This window comes from Pithys albifrons, chromosome 1 (genome assembly GCF_047495875.1).
Source record: "Pithys albifrons albifrons isolate INPA30051 chromosome 1, PitAlb_v1, whole genome shotgun sequence".
NCBI lineage: Eukaryota > Metazoa > Chordata > Aves > Passeriformes > Thamnophilidae > Pithys > Pithys albifrons.
Genome location: NC_092458.1, coordinates 20,229,942 through 20,250,866, shown reverse-complemented (window position 1 = coordinate 20,250,866; position 20,925 = coordinate 20,229,942). Strand labels below are relative to the sequence as shown.

Here is a 20,925-nt window from a genome sequence, read left to right as displayed (position 1 = left end):
GACATTCCCAAGAGAGAAATTTTTGTAAGCCTTATTAGTAAGCATTTCTTATAACTCGAGTATTTAATATATAATGTTGTTTATGTTACCTAATAAGAATTGTGACACAAAGGCCTATGATGCTGAAAACAATGACAGAATATATGTTCAAATTTTTCTTGTTTGTAGCATCTGGATTCCTTTACTTAAGTTAGGAAGTAGTCATATAAGGATTTCCCAGAACCAAGCAGGACTAGACTGAAGAAGTAAGATTGTTGGGCTCACAGAATTTCAGAGAGGAATTTGGCTAATGATCACAAGAGCCTAACATTACATGAAAATTTCTGAAGCTGCTTTCTGAATCTTCACACCCAGATGGATTTTCCTGTCTACAAACAGATGTTTGCAAAAAGGAAACTGGAGTTGTAATTTGGTTGGATAAGCAAATGTCTTCTGAACTGGGAAAGGCAGTCTTCATGCAATGAAGTCCCAGATTGAATACCAGATGTGCCACTTAAGCAAAGCTCCATTTAATTGTTCCAGATGAAAGGTCAAGATGTTTTAGTGCCTAAGGCATTACAGAGTAGCACTTGAGCAGCCTGCTATACCACCAGTAATGCCAAGAATTAAATTTTCAATCTCCAGTCTTCAGCTGCAATGAAGAAGTGTATGTTTCTTCTCAGGAAATAATTGTAAAAAATAATAGTGCAAGTCTGATTGTGCCTACCTTCTTATTTCACATAGCCTCAGAAGCAGAGTTCAGTTGCCAGCAGCACCAAGGTATCCATATGAAAGTAGTGAATCCAACACAGTGAAGTTGTTTTGCCTCGATCACATCCTTGTCTAAAGGGTATAGGAAATGTATAGGTGTATACAGGGGCTCTAAACCAAATCTCATTTACAAGTGGGGATGTGTTATGTTATTCTGCATAGTGAATACCTGACCTTTTATTTCTACAAAAGAATTTCCAGAAACAATGCCAAAAGCATGTCGTGCCACTGACAGGGTGACACAGCAGCACTTTATATGCATATTTTCTTGGGAAAAGTATTTAGAAGAAGCTGCAGGATTCCAATTAAACTTACTCACCTGACTATGCATGCCCACAATAACAAGATTTTATATTAATATGGATGTGACCCAGACGCATGCAGAGCTGGTCAGAGTTATACACACTGGGGCTCCAACACTTCCTCTAGCAGGAAACTCTGCTGGAGATAGAATACTTAAAGCAAAGAAATTTCTTGAGTGTGATGGTAATGGAACGTAAGTGCTTTACTGATGGGGACTGCACTTGGGTATTGTGCTTAAATGTGTCACTGAATTAAATCCTTAGGACTTTTCATTCCATGTTTACATTTAACATTTCCCTTAGTAGTTACATTGCTATTACATAATTTTATCTGTGATGATTATCTCACCTGTACCTGCTTGCAACCCAGACATTCATTAAATAACCAGAACAAGATTGGTAGTACTGTTCCTATTTTAGATACCTGTAGGATCGTTCTTGACAGCATACGGGCTATGACAGACAGGAGTGCATGACTGGACATAGTTTGTGATTAACTCCAGATGCATTCCACAGTACAAAAAGCTTTCATTGTTTAAGGTTGCTCACCAACTCATAGTCAGGTCAAGCTTAAATTAGTCACTAGAGATGAATGCAGCTTTAAAATTCAAGAAGCCTCAAAGTGAAACGTAAGGTCTGTCCAGAGTGCCTTTTCATTTGTCCAAAGTATACATTTTTCTGAATGAAGAATACAGGCTAGTATCTAAGGATTTCAATAGCTTTAAAATGTAACATTAAACTCAAAATATTTTAACATCTTTTGGAATAAAGACCAGGTTTTGTCCAGCAGAGGGAGACTAGAGTTTTAGAGAAATGTAATACAAACATTAAGCATAACGAGGAAAAAATTTTCACTCAAATGTATCAGATATAGATTTTAACATAGTGTTTAATTTATAAGACATAGTATCTTATATTATCTAGACAGGTAAATATAAACAAAATCTGATGAAAATCAGACTTAAAAATCATATCATAGTACTTGATACTAATGTAGGATTTGCAGCCTTTATCCCTCTTCAAGCCTGATCCTGTGCAAACAGTATAAACAGAGCCAAGCAAAAATCAAATCAAATATTAACATGAAATAAAATACAAAAATAAACACAGTGTGTTTTACATGAGAAAACACCTGCCAGCAGTTTGCACTCAGGAAAAGGTCAATGGAAACCTGGATGAAGCTCTCTGCAGAGAGTGCCTGGTCTTTTTATAACCTGTAAGTTATAATCCCAGACCAGAAACTCAGTCTCTGGGCCAGTCAGTTTAACTCTCATCTCCCTTTGGGTTTTGACCTCACTGTAGCTTATCTGTCACAGTGCACTGTTCAAAGGCTACTCAGATTCACAGCTGCAATAAAAGAGAGCCACTCAATAAGCAGTTCTTGGGTTTTCTTTGCTCCTACACACCAGCTGATATGCTTTGGGGATTACTGCATTATCAGCATGGTTGCGTAACTGGAAGGGTGCTGAAAAACATCACAAAACCAGCAAATGAACTGCGAAGTGCAGCTGTGAGAAGAACAAATAAAAGCAGTACGAGCTTAACACAGAGAGGAAAATGGCAAATCCTCTCCTGACAGAACTGGAAAGTAGAAATATTATACCTTAGCAATGTATTCTCTGCTAGTTCTGATGTTGTCAACCTTCAGAAGAAAAACTTGATGTCAGAGCCAGAAAAAGATCAAGTGGTTGACCAAAGACCAAAGGGATATTTTGTACCACATGACATCTGCTCAGCAATAAAAGCTAAGAGGTAGGAGGAGGAAGAGGGAGCATTCATGATATACAGCATTTGCCTTTCAGACAAATCACTATGTGCTGAAGTCCTGCTTCCCAGGAAGTAGCCAGACATCACCTGCTGATGGGAAGTACAGAGTAAAATCTCTGGGGTTTTTTTTTTCCTTTGTACACATGCAATGCAACATTTGCTTTTGCTTTAGTAAACTGCCTTATCTCAACACACAAGGTATTTTTCCATCTTATTTTCTCCCCTGCTGTCCTACTGAGGAGAAGAGTAATAGAGTGGCTTAGTGGGTACCTGGTATTCAGAGAGTCAACCCACCACAGTCTTTTTGGCACCCAAATGGGGCTAAAGATAACAGCAGTTTCGTGTTAAGTGTGCTATAAAAGTTATTAAGCAGCAAGCTCCTGGTCAGGTCACAGCTTGTTGGCTGCACTGCTTGTCTCTTTATTTTGCTTAGCTTGGGAACATGTTCATACAAATAATGGCTCTGTGCTTCACCCTGGAATTTATGACCTTGCTGTGTTGTAGCTGCCTTGTGGAGAAGATGAGGCAGTATCCAGCTCTCCCTACCTGGGACTGATGTGGATAGTTTATTAGTCAGTCTACGAAGGTCCTTGTTCACCCTCACATAAGCTGTTTCATACTAATGATTAACACAGCATATTTTGGAGTTTGTGGAATCTGATGACACCCTGATATCAGAAAAAACAAATTTTCAATAAGGTGAAACTGAAATGTGCCTGGCAGTGGCCAGTCCCTCAGTGGCAGGGTGTATGGAAGGATTTGGGCAGATTCCTAGCATAGTTATCACCTCCTATAACCCTTGCACCCAAACAGACAAATTACTCTGGTAAACTGAAATCCAGCAGCTTCTAGCACTGTGCTGGGTCCTGGTCTGTGCCTATCAAGCCACAACTCAATACTCTCAGAGGACTGTAGTTGAGGCAGGGACACAAAAAACATTTGAGGGCACCATGGTTGAGATAGGAACACAAACAATAACAGCAGCAATTGTCCCAACAGCAAAAAGTGGACACAGAACAATGGGTCTATATCATCAATTAGAAAGGGAGGAAGAGGACAGAACCACAGAATCATAGAATTTGTTGAGCTGGCAGGTACCCACAAGGATCCTTGAGTCCAACTCGTAGGCCTGCACAGGACCATCCCCAAGAGTCATATCATGTGCCTGAGAGTATCATCCAAACACTTCTTGAACTCTGTCAGGCTTGGTGCAGTGACCATTTCCCTGGCAAGCGTGTTCCAGTGCCCAACCACTCTCAGAGCAAAGAACATTTTTTCTAATATCCTACATAAATCTCTTCTGACACAACTTCATGCCATTCCATTGGGTCCTGTCAATGGTCATCATAGAGAAGATCAGCGTCTGTCCCTCCTCTTCCCTTCATGAGGAAATTGTAGACTGCAGTGAGGTCTTCCTTCAGACCCCTCTCTCCAGGCTGAACAGACCAAGTGCCCTCAGCCACTCCTCACACAACTTCCCCTCAAGGCCCTTCACCATCCTTGCTTCCCTCCTTTGGACACTCTTCAATAGCTTAATATCTTTCTTATATTGTGTTGCCCAAAACTGTGCACAATATTCAAGGTGAGGCTGCCCCAGTGCAGAGCAGAGCAGGACAGTCCCCTTCCTTGACCGGCTGGTGATGTTTTTTGTCTGATGCCCCCCAGGACACAGTTGGCCCTCCTGCCTGCCAGGGCACTGCTGACTGGTATTCAACTTGCCCTCAACCAGGACTCCCAGGTCCCTTTCATGAGGCTGCTTTCCAGAATCTTGTGCCCCAGTCTCTATGAAGTCTTATTAAGAAGCTGATTCTTCCACAAAGAAATTGGAGGAAAGAGTGAGAGAATTCAAAAAAGAAGAGGAAACAACATGGGCCCTGACCTCATCAGAACTTTGAGACATGGAAAGAGTACAGCCACCAGTCAGGTGAGCAGATTTCTGTGTGGCTGCTTCGACACTTCACTGCTTCAAGCTAGGTAATAGACAACCCTATCAGAGGGGATGTGATACTGGATGTGATGGTCACCAACACAGGAGAACTAATCAGGGACATCAAGATTGGAGGCAGCCTGGGCTGCAGTGATTATGGATTGGTGGAATTTACAGTCCTGAAGGATATGAATCAGGTAAGGAGTAAAGTTAGGCCCCTGAATTTTAGAAGAGCAAACTTTCAGCTCTTCAAGGAGATAGTCAGCAGGATCCCCTGGCATATTTTGCTCAGAGACAAGAGAGCAGAACAGAGCTAGCAGATCTCTAAGGAAGCCTTCCATAGAGCACAAGAGCTACCCAATAAGATGCACCCCAGAGTCCTGAGGGAATTGGCTGATGTAGTTGTCAAGCCACTCTCCATAACACTTTAGAAGTCATGGCAGTCAGGTGAAGTTCCAGGTGACTAGAAAAAAAGGAAAAATGTTACCCATCTTCAAAAAGCATAGAAAGGAGGACCCTGGGAACTACTGACCTGACAGCCTCATCCCTGTGCCTTGAAAGGCCATGGAAAAAATCCTCCTAGAAATTATGCTAAGGCACATAGAGGATAGGGAGGTGGTTCTGAACAGCCAGCACAGCTTTGCCAAGGGCAAGTCCTGCCTGACCAACCTAGTGGCCTTCTATGATGGAGTGACTACATCAGCGAACAAGGGGGTTAGAGGTGTCATTTATCTGAACTTCTGTAAAGCCTTTGACACGTTCTCCCATAACAACTTTCTGAGTTGGAGAGAGATGAATTTGATGGGTGGGCTGTTGGATAGATAAGAAATTGTTTAAATGGTTGCATCCAGAGGGTAGTGATCAGTTCAAAGTCCTCATAGGCAGCAGTGGCAAGTGGTGTCCCTCAGGGGTCTGTACTGGACAAGTGTTATTTAATATCTTCATTAATGACATAGACAAAGGGTCAAGCGCACCCTCAGCAAGTTTGCAGATGACACCAAGCTGAGTGGTGCAGCTGACACACCTGAAAGACAGAAAGCCATCCAGTAGGACCTGGACAAGCTCAAGAAGAGGGCCCTTGGGACTCTCATGAGGTCTAACAAGACCATGTGCAAGGTGCTACACCTGGGCCAGAGCAACCACAGGTATCTATACAGGTTGGGAGATGAACAGATCTAGACCAGTCCTACAAGAAGGATTTGGGGGTGTTGATGGATGAGAGTCTGGACATGAGCTGGCAATGCATGCTCACAGCCCAGAAAGCCAACTGTGGTTTGGGCTGCATCAAAAGCAGTATGGCCAGCAGGTTGAGGGAGGTGGTTCTGCCTCTCTGCTCTGGAGAGACCTCACCTGGAGTACTGATTCCAGCTCTGCGGACCCCAGCACAGGAAGGACATCAACCTGTTGGAGCAAGTACAGAGGAGGGCTCCAAAGATGATTAGAGAAATGGAGCACCTTTCCTACAAGGAAAGGCTGAAAGAACTGGAATTGTTCAGCCTGGAGAAGAGAATGCTTTGGGATGACCTAATTGTGGCATTCCAGTACCTGAAGGGAGCCTACAAGAAACATGGATAGAGACTTTTAACCAGGGCATGTAGTGACAGGACAAGGGTGAATGGCTTCCAATTGAAACAGAGTAGGTTTAGATTAGTTGTTAGGAAAAAATTCTTTACTGTAAGGGTGGTAAGACAGTGGATGGAACAGGTTGCCCAGAGAAATTGTGGATGCCACAAGGTGGAGTTAATTTTCCCCATAGAAGCTCTCATAGTGCTAGTAAGTATAAAGGGCAGCAGGCTTACATAGAGCAACCATCGTGTGGGTTGAAGCCCTGCTTCCTGGGCAGAGGCTGGTGGGAAAAAGAGAACAAAATCTTTTGGGATGTTTTTCCTTTGCTTGTGCACATGTGACCTTTGCAATTTAGATTAGATATTAAGACGAAAATTAATTGTTCCAAGACTGTTGACAATGACAGAGACAAATTAAAATAATCTCGCCGAAGGAGCTACTGTCCAGCATTTAGTGTTGTTGCCAGTAAAGAATCATACTTTAGATGAGAAATCGAAGTATTTTTCTTTCACAGGATTAGAAAGGATTTCGCAAACCATGCCAGAAAAACTGTTAAGCTGTTGGCTGCTGCTGCCCTCCCTTGTTCACTCTTCTCACACAGATAAGGAAGAATAGAATCTCCACCCACACAAACTTTCGTGTTACTTGTGCCTGAAGATCCAAGTTGCGCAGTTGTCAATACAGCCAAGGACTGAAGACATATAAGCAGGGAAAATTCTCTGGCAAGTTTCTTTTTCCTTCTTTTTTTTTTAAATTTCTGGAGTCAGTGCCCAGCCACCAATCAAACGTCTTGCTCTGCTCAACTGAATCTGTGTGAAATTGCTGTGAGTAAACAAGAAAACGAAAGGAAATATTCTAGCAATATTTGCTGTTGGAATTAAAATGTCTTCTCTTTTCTAGCTGGTATTTTTAATTGAGATTAATCCTATAGCCTCCCCTTAAAAAAACTTTCCTCTAACCAGATTCTGGAGCTGTGAAAGTTATAGCTAAGAACAGGTCTCCTTGACAGAAATCCAGAAATCAATTACTAGTTACTGTAAAACAGATTGATTTAAATAATTAAAGCCTAACAACCTTTAGTTAATAATCTATCTAGGGCAGGTTATATATATACAACAAATTTCAAAATACAGCAGAGTTCCAGGAGTGAAAAGATCCAGGAAGAAAACACAGAAAAGGTCTGCAAATATTTTCGTGAGTATGAGGCACAAAGGGTGTGTTAGCAGGAATTTCTGTTTATTTTCTTTACAGAGGAAGGGTTGGGTTCTGTATGCTCACTTCATTGTTCACTGTTAGGCTCTGCCTTTTTTTGAATCACACCTCTGATTACTTTTTCTTGCCTTTCAAAGACTTCATATCTAGAGTCAGAATTTACATAAATATGTTTGGTATGAGAATAATGGCTTTTTTATCTTTTTGTATCTGAGAAAACAGTGACTTTTAGGGATACTGAAAACTACCACTAGCAATATACTGAGCATTTCTGAAAATGAGATCCAGCTTTAAGGAGTTTATATATGGATCCAGATTAGCCAAATCATGGCCAAAGAAATCATGGAATTCAATCAATAAGGAGACTTCAAGAAAGGATGAGTAAATTTAGGGTGTTTTTCCAAGCAGCCATGTTAATTCCAAGCCTTTCTTTCTTCATGCAGTGCTCAGTGGCCATGGATAAAATGAAAGATTTGAGTGTGAAAGATAAAATTACTCGATCTGAGTTAGATGAAGTAGAAGGTGTTTCCATCATAAAATCAATGCGCATCAACTGGGACCAACTGCAGAAGTTCAAAGCCAGACCTGATGACGTGCTCATCTCAACCTATGCAAAAGCAGGTTGGTGTGGGTAAGAAATAGAATAGAAAAGTTAGTTGAAATCGAAAAATATGTTTTTCTATTGTGACTGATATTTGCAGAATTTCAGACCAGATATATTTTAAAAACATGAAGCTGTGTCAGCTGTGACTAGTAACTTCTGACTTCTTTGGCAGAAGTAACAACAATAATCTGTTACTACTGAAGTACAATTGGCCAAAGTCTAATGACCTATACTTAAATGTTTCCTTTAATTGAGATTTTATACACTTATACTGATAACAACAAAAGAAGTTTTCCATCAATATATAATAATTTAACAATGCCTAGAAAAAAAATTAACATTACTGAGAAATAATAGAAGCTGACTGAATGACTATGGAATATATTTGGGAAATGACTTGGTGTGTAAACCAATAGTGGTTTCTGAAAATGGATTAATTATTTTAAGGAAATAACCAAATTCACTTATTAATTTCAGCCAATAAAATAAAATACCCACCATTAATATTAGCTATCTGGCACTTTATTCAGTGAGTGGCCACTACTCCTCCCCTTCATCAGACTCTTTGTACTTACTACATAGGAAAACAATGAATAACAAGCATAAATATTAATCATACATGAATAAAAACATGTACAGCTTAGGAGACTCAGGAACAGATATGGGAACAATTGACAATCATAAATATATTGAGTTGAATTAACAGCAATTTTTAAGGGCTGTTTTTAAAATAGGGGAAAAAAACCTACTAAAAAAAACTCATCACCAGTTTTGTAGAACCTGAAAGCTTTTAATTTACTGTCTTCATACTGAAAGCAAACCCATCTTATTTTACCTAGTCTCAAAACCTCTCAGCCACTGAAATGAAAACAGATAAACTTGGGAGTACATTTGACATTATGTCAGATCTCCCTGAGAAGCACAATTCAAGCATCTTAAGAGCTGGATTTCCTGACTACATTGCTTTTCAAGTTATCCTTCAGCCTGCTCTCTAGCTGACCTGCCACAGTACCTCAGAGGAGATATGGTCAACACAGGGAAAAGGAGTATGACATACACAATACTGTAACACTTACAAGATTTTGCAGTTGCTCAGGCATATGAAATATTGATGTACTGACCTTCATTAAAGTGTTTCAAATGGAAACTTTGCAGATATTGCCACTTTTTTGTATTTTCAAACTGTACAAAACTTTTATTCACTTGAAGTTAAAGTATTGCATTTTTTCACTCAAATTCAGTATAAAAACAAAATTTGAAATACCTCCATTTTTGTGATGTAGGAAAATCAGAAGGAGGGAGTTTCATTCCTCTCTGCAAATAATACAATCTCCAAATAATATTGTTTATGATAGAGCTTTTTTCAGTACTGGTGTGGAGTTGGGGGCTATTTCTTTTGGCAAGAAGAGGCCTGATCTAAAATGGAATCCCTTAAACTGTGCTTTGGGAATTACCTTTGTATTTCTAATTAGGCATTTTTCCACTATTAGCCTCTCTTTCCACTTTGTCCATTGTCTTCTGTACTATTCCTTTATCCTTTAATACAGAGTCCATCCTTCTGGCTTTCAGTTCCCTAGAAGAAGAGATTCTTGGCTACCCCAGAGGGAAACATCTAAACACTTGACATTTTCAGGTACCACATGGACACAGGAGATTGTGGATATGATTCAACAAAATGGAGACACTGAGAAATGTAAACGTGAGACTACTTACAAACGCCATCCTTTCCTTGAGTGGTTTATTGCAGAGCCTCCATCTGCACGTTACTCAGGTGAATATTACACAAATAGGTTTGTATTTTAGATTAAATGAAACAAAACAAGCATTTGGTGCTGGTGCCATAAGATTCCTGAGAAAGGTCTCACTTGTTTTGTTACTGAACTATGCACCATTTTGGTCATTAAGGACCAGTTCAGTTGCTTAAACATAAACATCTAGTGTTATTCAAAGTGATGCAAGGCTGGCAGATGTGACTTACGTGCTACTGAAGATCATGCTGTTATGGAGTGGTATCTGAAAGCTTTGTGTGATACTCCACAGAACCTAAACCAGTTGGGAACAAGGGGACACATGAATTCCATTCTCTGATTCCAGGCTGTATGAAAGAGAAACCAGTCATGGAGTATTCCCAAAAACTGGATAATGTTTTCACTAGTTTTGCTTCTGTTTCAAGTAACTGCTGTTCAGTTCTAGGGTGTAGTCATCTAAACAGGCTAGGGAGCATTCAGGCAACCAGCACGCATCACTGGTTTGCAAAGACAGTTTCCTACAAGAGTCTTCCCCCAGGAAGGGGTCCATTTCCACAGAAATCTTTGTCAGATTCCCTAAAAAGCTTGACTAACTCTGCAGAAGTGCTACTTTTTCTTTTCTAAGCTAGACTGTGTTGAAACAGAGACAAAAAATATCATGATGACAGAGGATGATGGAAGATGACAGGGGAAAAATGATGGAGGTCATGATAGATGCTTGCAAAGGAGAGAGGAGGAGATCACACATCTCCAAATACCACCAGATATTCCCAAGTAATCCCATATATCCATAGCTACTGAAAATCCACTGTCTGTCATTCCCCTAGTTTCTCTTTATGTGCTATCCAGAAAATCTAGTCAGCCAGTCATATTCTTGTATTCTAAAAAGGAACAAAATTTTCTTACCTGCAAAGTGGGAGGAGATCACTAAATATTGCAATAGAAAAACACTAGTTGGGTAAATAAAAATTGGTATTCATCATTATTCCTCAGAATGAAGGAGTTAGGTGTGGGCCCAAGAAAGCAAGAAGAAGATATGAATCAGTATTTTCCCTTCTTTACTTGAATATATAGGTAAAAATTTCCCTAGAAACACTAAAGATACTTATGTGATGTTGTTTATATTACAGTGCTATGTAATTGCTTTGCAGATGAATGATTGGTGCAAGGTGTACTGCTGAAAAGTCATGGTTAAAATTATATGTATGAGAATAGCAAAGTGCTAGTGCAATTTAGAGAACAACTCACATCTCATAATTAAATATCCCACAGGTGTGGAGTTAGCTAATGCCATGCCATCTCCAAGAACAATAAAAACTCATCTGCCTGTGCAGCTGCTGCCTCCCTCCTTCTGGGAACAAAACTGTAAGGTAAGACTGAGGCGGTTGGCTCAACTCCACTTCATGGGCAAAGAAAGTGACATAAACCAGGGAGAGAATATGTTTTTCAGAATGTCCATGAAGCCTAAAGGTCCCCACTGATAGTTTCCCTATGACCCCACAAAGGTCCCCACAGACAGTTTCCCTTTAAAGTGCAAAGACTGTGAGAATCTAAAGAAGTCACAACTAAATTACCTGGGTTGGATTTTAGAAAAAGGCAGCTTCAAAGCAATATCTCTTAAACCTCTGTCATCAGGCTCCAAGAGAAAAAACTTCAGGATATGCTCAATACCTATATAAGCATGTGCAAGTTAATTTTCTCTCTCTCTCTCTCTCTCTTTTCATATCAATAAAGATAATCTATGTGGCAAGAAATGCAAAAGACAACCTGGTGTCATACTACCATTTTCACAGAATGAACAAGGCATTGCCTGAGCCAGGAACCTGGGAGGAGTTCGTAGAGAAATTCATGACTGGAAAAGGTGATTGAACTGCAATCAGTTGTAGAAGAGATTTTGCTAATTTTAAAAATGCATAGCAATGATTTCTTTATTTCAGCTATGGTTTGAAATCCAGTGCTGACACTCTATGCAATGATATCTACTGAAGATGTTTCACTCATAATTTATCTTCATTCACATGTTTTTAGTAGTAGCTAAAGGACTATTATATCTATCTTTACACTCCCACTTTGGGGGAAAAAACCCCAACTACTACTATTTATTCTGTGATCACTCAGAAACCTGATTTTGAGGCTTAATCTCTTCTCTCTGACTTTAAAAGAAGCCAGTTAAAAAGGAACCACAGTTTAATTGGTTTTACTCTAACACAATATAGAAGAAACTAAGGGTTAATTTTGTTAGAAATATTCAGTGTGGATTTTAGATAACAGTCTTTTTACATAAATTAATCTATCTAAAAATCAGGCACCTGAACAAAAGACAGTTATCTAACTAAGGGCCGGCAACCCCAGAAGCTGATTCTTCCCTTTCTAAAAGAGGTGCCCATATAAGGAAATATCCAAGAAAGAAAACCTGGTCAGGTGGACGGCAATTTACAGTTTTGGTCATTAAAGCTTCCTTAGGTCCTTAATATTTTTGCCAGCATAACACTAAAAATAACACTGTTTGGACCAGAATGAGTGTCTCATGTCTAAAGGGGACCTTGTGTCTCGTGTTTGACTAGCTCAGCTTGGGAGCCATCTGTCCCACTGCAGACATCAAAAACATTGATTATCTAATCTAATTATCTTGATAGTTGCTGGAGAGAAAGAGGCACTTCTGATAGTACACCATATATTGAAACCAGTTAAACTCACAGAATAAAATAAGCTGGAAGGGATTTCTGATATCCATCTGATCAAAACTCCTGCTCAAAGCAGGGACAATTAAAACTAGCCTTGTCCAGCTGATGAGATGAATTGCTGGAAATATCTGCTTCTTTCATTTGACTGCAAAGACAGCCTGGATTTTTTGTTCAGGAGTAAGAATTTGCATTTGTTGCCCCCTAAAGTTACACATAGATCCTGTTCTGAGCATCCATACACCTGAGTGATTAATAGCACAAATGCTGTGACAAGCAGAGAGCAGAGCAGCCATGGCCACAGTGGTTCAAAAACAGCTGGGAAATTCCCAGGTACTGGTCATGAGGGAAACATGAGTGCCACATGTGTTAAAGACTGATAGGGCATTTATAGCTGCTGCTGATGTTACTTCTTTTTCAGTGCTCTGGGGTTCCTGGTATGACCATGTAAAAGGATGGTGGAAGGCCAAAGATAACCACCGTATTCTCTACCTCTTCTATGAAGATATGAAGGAGGTAAAAGGCCGAATGTATGTTTATAGGGCTCTGAAATCCAGAAGTCTAGTAGATACTGCCTACAAGCAAGTTTTGTGCTATACTGCCAGCTGTATCAGTAAACATTATGATAACTTGATCTTCTCAGTCTGAGAGTTGGAACTTTAACGCTATGTTTGATTTCTTTGCTTATCATGGCTCTGTAACTTAAACCATGTCATTATCTCTGCAGAATCCAAAGCAAGAAATTCAGAAAATTGCAAAATTCCTGGAGAAGGACTTGAGTCAGGAGGTTCTAGACAAGATAGTCCATAACACTTCATTTGACGTAATGAAGGAAAATCCCATGGCAAACTACACTAAAGACTTTCAGGGAATAATGGACCACTCCATTTCTCCATTCATGAGAAAAGGTACTGAAGTTTGTTACTAAAATAAATACTTTTTTGCTGTCAGGCTGCTTTGAAATAAGCCTTGAAATAGAAGTATCTAGTGAGTTGTGGATAATGGACTTCAGGAAATACTGGTAACTTTTTTTTCCTTTTTTCTTTTTTTTTTCTCTGCTGTTTCTTAGGAACTGTTGCAGACTGGAAGAACCATTTCACTGTGGCACAGAATGAGAAATTTGATGAAGATTATAGGAAGAAAATGTCTGATACCTCTCTGGTTTTCCGCACAGAAATATGATTATTTGCAATGGGAATTAATGATCTTCACCCTTTTCCGTGTTATATATTTTGCTTTTCCTTCACAAAATGCCAGTGTCTCTAAGATTTCAATCTCTCTGTCACACAGCACTGACTTTTCATTATGCTCAAATTATGCCAAAATTTAAAACTCTCTGAAGAAAATAATTCCATTGGATACTCTTCATTCATTCCTCCCACAGTAACTTTCAGCACTAATAAAAATATTTCAGATATGCTTTGAGATTTTGTCTTTGTAAAACTGCCATTGATATTGCTGGCATTTTCAAATCAAACTCTAACAGAAACTACAAACCAATAGGAAAAAAGGTGTTAAAAGAGTGCTACAGATTGTACGAACAATAATCAACAAATAACAATAAACAAATTTAAAGGTGGTCAAGGATAAAGACAGTAACAGAAGAGCAGAAAGGGGAGTAAATTTCCATTTCTCTCATTTTAAGCGGGACTTCATAAATGCTACTGAAATGAAAGGAACATTTCCAAAAACACCAAACACCCTTTACTGCCTTTGATAAAATCTGCTGAAGAGCTACACAGAGGCATTTATCTACAATCCAGCTGTAGAGACAGTAGTCTGTGGGGGGTGACAGTGAGTGCATCCCTTAAGGAAAGCTGTTTGGAGTTCTACCTTAAAGAGAAAAGAGCTACCTGAAGTATGTGTGGTGGCTAAGAGACCAATGAGAGGCTGTGGTGTATGTAAGGTGAATTGGTTAACCAATTATGTGATAGCATGTTGGATGGGAGAGCGCATAAAAGGTGTGGATATTACTGCGTGAGAGTTAGTCAGATCTAGATCTACTAGGATGTGAGGTGATGTCATAGGAACTAATAGGAACTAACTTCTTCTACTATGTGCTGTGAAGAGCTGTCTGTTAACCTATCTTGAATAAACTCCCTAAGTTATGAGCCTTCTGATCAAGCCTTCTGATGACTGCTGTGCCTGAGCTCTTCTGACCATCAGTCCACAGCCCAGCTCGGTATAAGGGGCTTCCCCCTATAGTAGCCCTTACTGCATTAAGAGAAGAAGCTTCTCTCACATTTGTCCTCTCAACTGGATATCATACTCTTCTGTTAACATTTGTAGAATTCTGAAAGTTGGTACAAACCAGGTCAAGAGTCAGTGTTGCATATACCATCCATCTCCATCTTCACTGTTTTGTGTTCATCAGATGTATCATGTTATTGCCTCCTCTTTTACTTCCCTTCTAATCTAATATATAAACAACCCATTGAGAGCTCTTAATTGCAATAGGGCATGATTGATATTAAAAAATAAAAATCAGTTGTGCTTTAGCATTACTACCACCACACAGCAATTCATAACCCATTTAATTACAGACAACCCTTACCAATCTTGGTTTTAAAGTGCCACCATTGAGCTTGGCACCCAAAAAAAGGCCCCAAGGAGTTCCTGCTTAACTGGGTTTGCATGTTGAATATCAGAGGGAACACAGTAAAGACTACAGCAGCTGAGGGAAAATACTGGCTTAGTCTCATTTAGTCTGTTCTAGTTTAACACAAAAAATGCTTGCTGGGGATATTTTCTCTTTGGCTTATGGATACTTAAAAGACAGTTAAAAAGGTACAGCAGTATGAGCAGCTGTCAAAATGCACAATCCATTTCAGGCTACCGACCTAACTCAAATAGCTAAAATGAATGCAGTCCTCCAAAGGGCAGCAATATCTTGTATCAAGTTTGAAAACAAAAGGCTTCCTGCTAAATGTAGGAGTTATATTGTTAGTTCCCGGCCCACTGAGTTTCCCCCCAAAAATAAAGGACTTGCTGAAACCAGAAACATGCATTAATGCATTAGTGCAAACTGGGGGGATGGGGGGGTGTTTTGGTTGGGGGTTTTCTGTTGTTGTTGTTGATTTGGTTTGGATTTGGTTTTGGGGTTTTTTTTAAAAGACTTTAGGTCAACAGATTCCTGCCAACAAATAAAGGATGTCTCAGTAAAATGACTATCTGAGAAAAAAAATTACCTGTCAGAGGCACTGCTGTTCATCACAGCAAAGCTAAATACCAGTCTGAGGAGCTTTCTGTTACTTGTTTGGTTTTTTGTTTATGATTAACTTGATATACTATCCCACTATTGCCAGTATGAGGAAAAGGCACTGCCTGCTCTCTTAGATATTTCGATTGTCTTGGGTTGCTCTATGAAACATGTGTCAGCACACTTTGTCAATCTAATCCTCATTCAGTGCCACAAGAGACATCAGTAAATGGAAAACATGCTTACCTCAGTATCTTGGTGACATTTTATGAGCAGTGCTGTACAAAAGGTCACACAGATGACCCATCTGCTCCTCCTTTGAAATCTCTGAATCTATCAGAGGTGCAAAATGCTGATAGAGGCTGAAGCCTGATCTGAAAGGGAGCTGCACAGCCACCACAGAGATAGAGGCACCATACAACAGGGGGCTTGTATCACCTTGGGGAAGTCACCTTTGCTCTCACTTTCTTAGGTAACTCTTCACCCAGCTGCAATTCAGCTGCTATGAACAACAGATAAAAAGGAACACAGGTCAGAGTGCAGTCATAGAACTAAAAAGCGGGGAAACAAACACTTGATATGTTGCTACATAAAAACTGGCTTTTCTTACTCTATTGATATTCTCCTATATATTCAAAGACAGAAATGCTAACTTTTGACAACATATAGCTGGCAGGGGGATAGGAAAGTGGGGTGTTTCTGTTTTTTATACTTTCTCAAGCCACCACAGCTGAGTGAGATCAACTTAAGGATTCAATCATAATTTGCAGTATGTTCTCAAGTGTACCAGTGTAAAATTATAGAGAATAGTGAATTGCTACCAGTGAAAATTATTTGACCTCTAGTTACCAGGAAAATTTGGGAAAAAGGTTAATGGGCTCTGTGTGCCCCCCAATGAACCTGAAGACTACTCTGGTTTGGTGTCTATTTTGACAGCATGTCAACAGAAATGAGCTCACACATCTGGGTAGATGACTGGAGGGTGCCCTCATCTAGAGCACCTTTAACTTGTACTGTCAGTTGTCTGTCAGTTGTTATGTACAGAAGAGCTTTAAGTTATGCGTTTGCACATGGAGATTGTTTAATAATACTATCAAAATTTGGTAAGAGATATACTGTATTCTTACATAAGATACCATAAATCAATCAAGATACTGTAAACTTTCAGAAAGAGACTGTAGGTGTTCAGCCAAATTATTTAAAATCAGTTAAACTACTGTCAAGCTTCTCATGCAAACAAGGGACTCTGTTTACTGTATAGACAGAACTTTGTACAGAACTATATTAGCCATATGTCCTGAATATACATCTATGCTTTATTTTCATCCAGTTACCTAGATGCAAGATTTTACCAGCCTTCTCAGGTACAGCATCTTGTGTGTCAGTTTAAAAGCGACTTGTGTCAGTTTACCTATGTCCTGGGTTGAGCTGGCAAAATGCCAACTGTCCAGGACAGAGAAAAAGTGTTCCTCCTCCCCACAACCAGCCAAGGGACGAGAAGAGGGAGAGAGGGAAAAAAAAACTTCCAAAAGCAGGTTTATGCTGGAACTAACTACATGTATTTATACAGAAAAGAGAAAACTAAGAGGATACTACAATATAACACACGCTTACACAAGTTATATATAACAAGAAATAACTTCCCACTTCCCAGTAAACACAAATTCTACCATTTTAACTACAAATCATTCTAGAGAAGTTGGTTCTTCAGAGACAGACTTAAGCAGAGAGAAAAGCTAAGAACAAACATTTTACTTCCCTCAGATAACATGATGTTAAGCCAGTGCTCTGGGCTTGGGCCTCCCCATCCCCCCTGGGACAGCAGAGTGTCTTGCTGAGACCACAGCTGTGAAGCAACTCCCTAAGTCACACCCACACACCAGCTCTTACCCCTTTTGAGATGATGAATATGGTATGGAATCCCTTTGCAGCTTCTTCAATTCTGCTTGTTTCTTTTTTATAAGACAGTGTACATGCAGAGTTTTGATAGTGGAGAAACTTTGTCTAACACCAGTGTATATTAATACATGTTAATTGTTCACATAGTTCTGTTGCACAGCTCTGCACGAGCAACTACCAAAACAAATCAACAGGAATGAATGAAGATTCCTGCTTTGGTACAGACTGTTTAACAGGGTGTTATGAGTTTAGCTAAGTAGGCCTAAATTTAGGCTTTAGATTTCAGACTAGGCCTGAGACTATCAGCTGACTTGAGCTGGGCTGGGCTAGCTGACAGCTGACTACTAGCCAATAGTATTCCATACCATATTCCGACATCATCTCAAAGTGTAGGAGCCGGTATAAGAGTGGCCTGGTCAGTTCCTTCATAGCTGTAGTCCTAGGAAGACACACTGTGCCGTCCCAGGAGGGAAGGAGGCCCAGACCTGCACCCGCTTACTACCATGTTATCTTAAGGAAGTAAAATGGTTGTTCTTACTCTTTCTGCTTAAGTCTGTCTCTCTGGGGATTAAGTTCCCTAGAGTGAATTGTAGCTAGAATGATGAGATTTGTGTTCCACAGGGAGTAGAGAGTTATTTCTTGTTATTTTTAACTTGTGTGTGTATTATATTGTAGTTTTCTTTTAATTTTCTCATTCCTGAATAAGTCTATATAATTAGGTTTAAACCCATTCTGAGTTTCTAGGTTTTTTTTCCTTTCTCCCTTTTCTCGCTAGGGGGAGGGAAGCTCTGACACTGCATTAGGCAGTTGGCATTTTGCCAGTTCAACCCAAGACACAGGGACTGCTGTATTAATCCTAGAGTAGTTGTGATCACCCTTTAGCTTGGCTGTCAACAGCAACTAGGGGAGCCATTTACTTTCACATGGAATGCAACCATTTGCAATATAGAATGGAAGAAGCACTGAGCTTCAAAAAATTAAAGAAAGAAACATAGAAGAGAGCTGTTCTAGCTTTCTAGCTAGCATTCAAAGACAGAGAACATGCTTTCCTTTTCACTGCTTTAACTGCAGAGAATCTGCTTGCTGTTTGGATTCAAAATCACTGTTTGGGCAGTTAGGAAAACAGACCATGTACAGGAATAAATTTTTATTTAATTTGTCCTATCCATATAGGCTGTGGATATCCTACCCTATTATATATACTTTTTACGTTTTTTATAATGATTTATGACAACATGTTCACAAAAAGTCTTATCTTACAACAAGCTTAACTATCAACTCTGCCATTTTCCAGAGGCACATTAACATATTTTAAGCCTGGAATGAAACTTTCATTTCCCTCTCATTCTCATTGAATACTGCAAGGTGTGTCTCGCTGTAGGCTGTAAGTGAGCCTGGAGGTACATTAAAAACAAAAGTTAAACCCTTCATACTCATAGGATGCAATCAAACTGTGCTGCCAGATCGAAAGTCATAGGCTTAGGCTGAATAACAAGGCTCTGTCTGCCTTCCAGACCAAGAACAGATCGGGTACTGTGTAGGTAGATCAGGAATGTTGTCATGCAGCAGTGTCCCATGGTTAATGTTGAATAGACAAGTTACTCATGGATTATTTTCTAGAATGGCTTTGGCATAGCCTGCTGCAAAGGCAGTCAGTATTTACCAGTAGTGTGAGCTCACACTGCCTTTAGCAATGTGTGAAGGCTCACAGTTGAAGCTGAAGCATCTACCAAGACCATGCAGACAGAGGGATTATGTCAAAAATAAGCTACACTGTGTCTTGCCTTGGGACAGTCCATAAAGGCATAAGTAGAGTCTTGGGTTATGCAGCTAAAAATGAAAGTAACTGATTTTTTTTTCAGTTGTTAAAATTGGGACTCTTCATTCACAGAAATTTGTTATTGTATCAATAATCTGCACTGATGTCTAATTGCTACTATCTCTGTGTGCCATCAAAAGGGCTTTCATGTTCTGTTAACCACTGCTTTTATAGTAAGAACCAATCTCAAGTGCACAAATGAAATGGTTCACTGTTTTAGTTTCACTCTAATCTTTCAACAGGCTTGGTGATCTGTGCTGATGAGGACACCAAACTACTCACCTCTGTTTCCTATTGCAGTTTAAGACCAGAATGAAGGACTACGTATACATTTTGTTTTAATACCTAACCAAGCCCTTCCCACACAAAGTAGTGCTCAGAAAAATAACTCTTAACTTTTTTCACTGTACCATTGCACTCACCTCAACCCAAGAAAATGACCACAGTCAGCCAAACAATTTACAGTTCATTTGCAAAGGGCAGGGAGAAAACTTTAAGTTTCCAAAAAGAGAAGATAGTTAACATACTGTAAATTCTTACGTTCCTTTCCTTTATACTAATTTGCCCAGCAGAAAAGTCATAGAAGTAGTTCAAAGCAAGAACTCTGGCCTGGCATGGTTCACAAGCAAGAGTTTGCGATCTTTGGAATCTGTTGCAAAGGCATATTCTACAGTAGCAAATATTTAAAGCATCAGCTCTTGTATGCTGGAAACACATTCCCCAGTTGCAAAATTACAGTAATTTTCTCATTCCATGCTCTTTAGAAAATTCTTGGAGGTCTAATAATTCCAATGATAGTGAACAAGAATTTGCACACTGCCTTGATATAAGGGCTAATAGCCCTGCAGGACTTGGCCTCCCAACGAAATCAGGATTGAAAACTCATAATGCTCTGCCACAACACATCTCATAAATGTCTTGAGAATCTTGTTTTACATAAACAATGCTATTGAAAAAGATTAACTAATTCTCTTTTACAAAGACAATAAAATCCCAGAACATATGAAGCATGTACATTAGTCTAGTTTTTCTAACTTGTCTCAAATTAGCTGCATGAACTATTATGTATCAACTTACTGTCTCCTTTTAGATATGTAAGACATACAATTAATAAACTGTTTAAGAAAACTACATAAGACTACTGCAGGTAAAAATTGATGGGTTTTTTCCCACAAAATATGGAGCAATGTACTTCATTTTAACAAACTGAAAAAATCAAAATCAAAATCCTTGATCTTTTTTCTTCTAGTTATTCTCAAAACTTTTGTTATGTCTTGTACCATTCCCTAACCAGAATGCTTTGCACTTTCTGTTGCAATTCAGGACCAGAACAAAAAATTGTCAAGACAATCTCAAATGTGAAATATATCTAAATTCTGTAGCACAAAATGGAGGGGGCTGGGAGGGGAGAATTGGCCTGTCTCTGCCAAGTACATGTCTCAGAGGAACAG

General features: G+C 39.4%; 1 protein-coding gene across 4 annotated transcripts; it reads left to right on the top strand.

The window, feature by feature from the left end:
- Positions 1–6,934: 6,934 nt before the first annotated feature.
- SULT1C4 (sulfotransferase family 1C member 4) lies at positions 6,935–13,977 on the top strand. Of its 4 annotated transcripts, none has more exons than XM_071569815.1 (8): positions 6,935–7,034; positions 7,968–8,145; positions 9,762–9,899; positions 11,149–11,246; positions 11,611–11,737; positions 12,979–13,073; positions 13,285–13,465; positions 13,627–13,977. In XM_071569815.1, the coding sequence occupies exons 2-8, from the start codon at positions 7,980–7,982 to the stop codon at positions 13,737–13,739; spliced, it is 918 nt and encodes a 305-aa protein (XP_071425916.1). In that variant the 5' UTR covers positions 6,935–7,034; positions 7,968–7,979; the 3' UTR covers positions 13,740–13,977. The 4 variants fall into 4 exon arrangements, with proteins under 4 accessions (XP_071425916.1, XP_071425920.1, XP_071425897.1 ...); XM_071569819.1 differs by lacking the exon at positions 6,935–7,034 and adding an exon at positions 7,070–7,136; XM_071569796.1 differs by lacking the exon at positions 6,935–7,034 and adding an exon at positions 7,412–7,490.
- The last annotated feature ends 6,948 nt before the right edge of the window (positions 13,978–20,925 follow it).

Coding starts and splice junctions, on each gene's coding strand:
- SULT1C4 (XM_071569815.1), top strand. CDS start 7,980: ATGGATAAAATGAAAGATTTGAGTGTGAAAGATAAAATTACTCGATCT. Junction 11,247..11,610: donor TCTGGGAACAAAACTGTAAG/GTAAGACTGAGG, acceptor ATATCAATAAAG/ATAATCTATGTGGCAAGAAA. Junction 13,466..13,626: donor TTCTCCATTCATGAGAAAAG/GTACTGAAGTTT, acceptor GCTGTTTCTTAG/GAACTGTTGCAGACTGGAAG.